The sequence below is a fragment of the Mesitornis unicolor genome, unplaced genomic scaffold (assembly GCF_000695765.1).
Source record: "Mesitornis unicolor isolate BGI_N332 unplaced genomic scaffold, ASM69576v1 scaffold21797, whole genome shotgun sequence".
Taxonomy (NCBI): domain Eukaryota; kingdom Metazoa; phylum Chordata; class Aves; order Mesitornithiformes; family Mesitornithidae; genus Mesitornis; species Mesitornis unicolor.
The window spans coordinates 21,342-21,987 of NW_010196049.1; the positions used below are offsets into that span (position 1 = coordinate 21,342).

The 646-nt window shown below is 57.6% G+C and overlaps 1 protein-coding gene across 1 annotated transcript in view; it reads left to right on the forward strand.

Moving 5' to 3' along the window:
* The window catches only part of LOC104543671 (histone H1.10-like), a 639-nt gene extending 197 nt beyond the window's left edge, over positions 1–442 (forward strand). The window contains exon 2 of the mRNA XM_010188335.1: positions 5–442. Within this exon, the coding sequence (XP_010186637.1) occupies positions 5–442 (438 nt within the window). The remainder of the gene's footprint in view (positions 1–4) is intronic.
* The last annotated feature ends 204 nt before the right edge of the window (positions 443–646 follow it).

The following is a 646-nucleotide window of genomic DNA, read 5'->3' on the forward strand; positions in this document are numbered from 1 at the left end:
AAAGAACACCAGCCGCATCAAGCTGGGGCTCAAGAGCCTTGTCGGCAAGGGCACCCTAGTGCAGACCAAGGGCACCGGCGCATCCGGCTCTTTCCGCCTCAGCAAGAAGCCTGGCGAAGTGAAGGAAAAAGCCCCCAAGAAGCGGGCGGCTGCGGCCAAGCCCAAGAAGCCGGCGACCAAGAAGCCTGCTAGCACTGCCAAAAAGCCAAAGAAAGCGGCGGCGGTGAAGAAGAGCCCTAAGAAAGCCAAGAAGCCGGTGGCCACAGCAGCCAAAAAAGCTGCCAAGAGCCCCAAGAAAGCGACTAAAGCTGCCAAGCCCAAAAAGGTGGCGGCAGCGGCGAAGAGCCCGGCCAAGGCGAAGACGGTGAAGCCAAAAGCAGCCAAGCCCAAGGCGGCCAAGCCCAAAGCAGCCAAGGCGAAGAAGGCGGCGTCCAAGAAGTGAAGTGTTGAAGTGGAAATACTTAAACCCAACGGCTCTTTTAAGAGCCACCCACTGCTGTCCCAAAAGGGCTGTTACACTCCGTCACGGAGCATTGTGCCTGCAGCAGATCCACGATCCCTGTGGGATGTTCGTCCGTGGAGTGCATGGGACGCTAAACCTCCGGCCGTGGTTACGCTAAGACTTGGACAAATAAAGTTTACATTC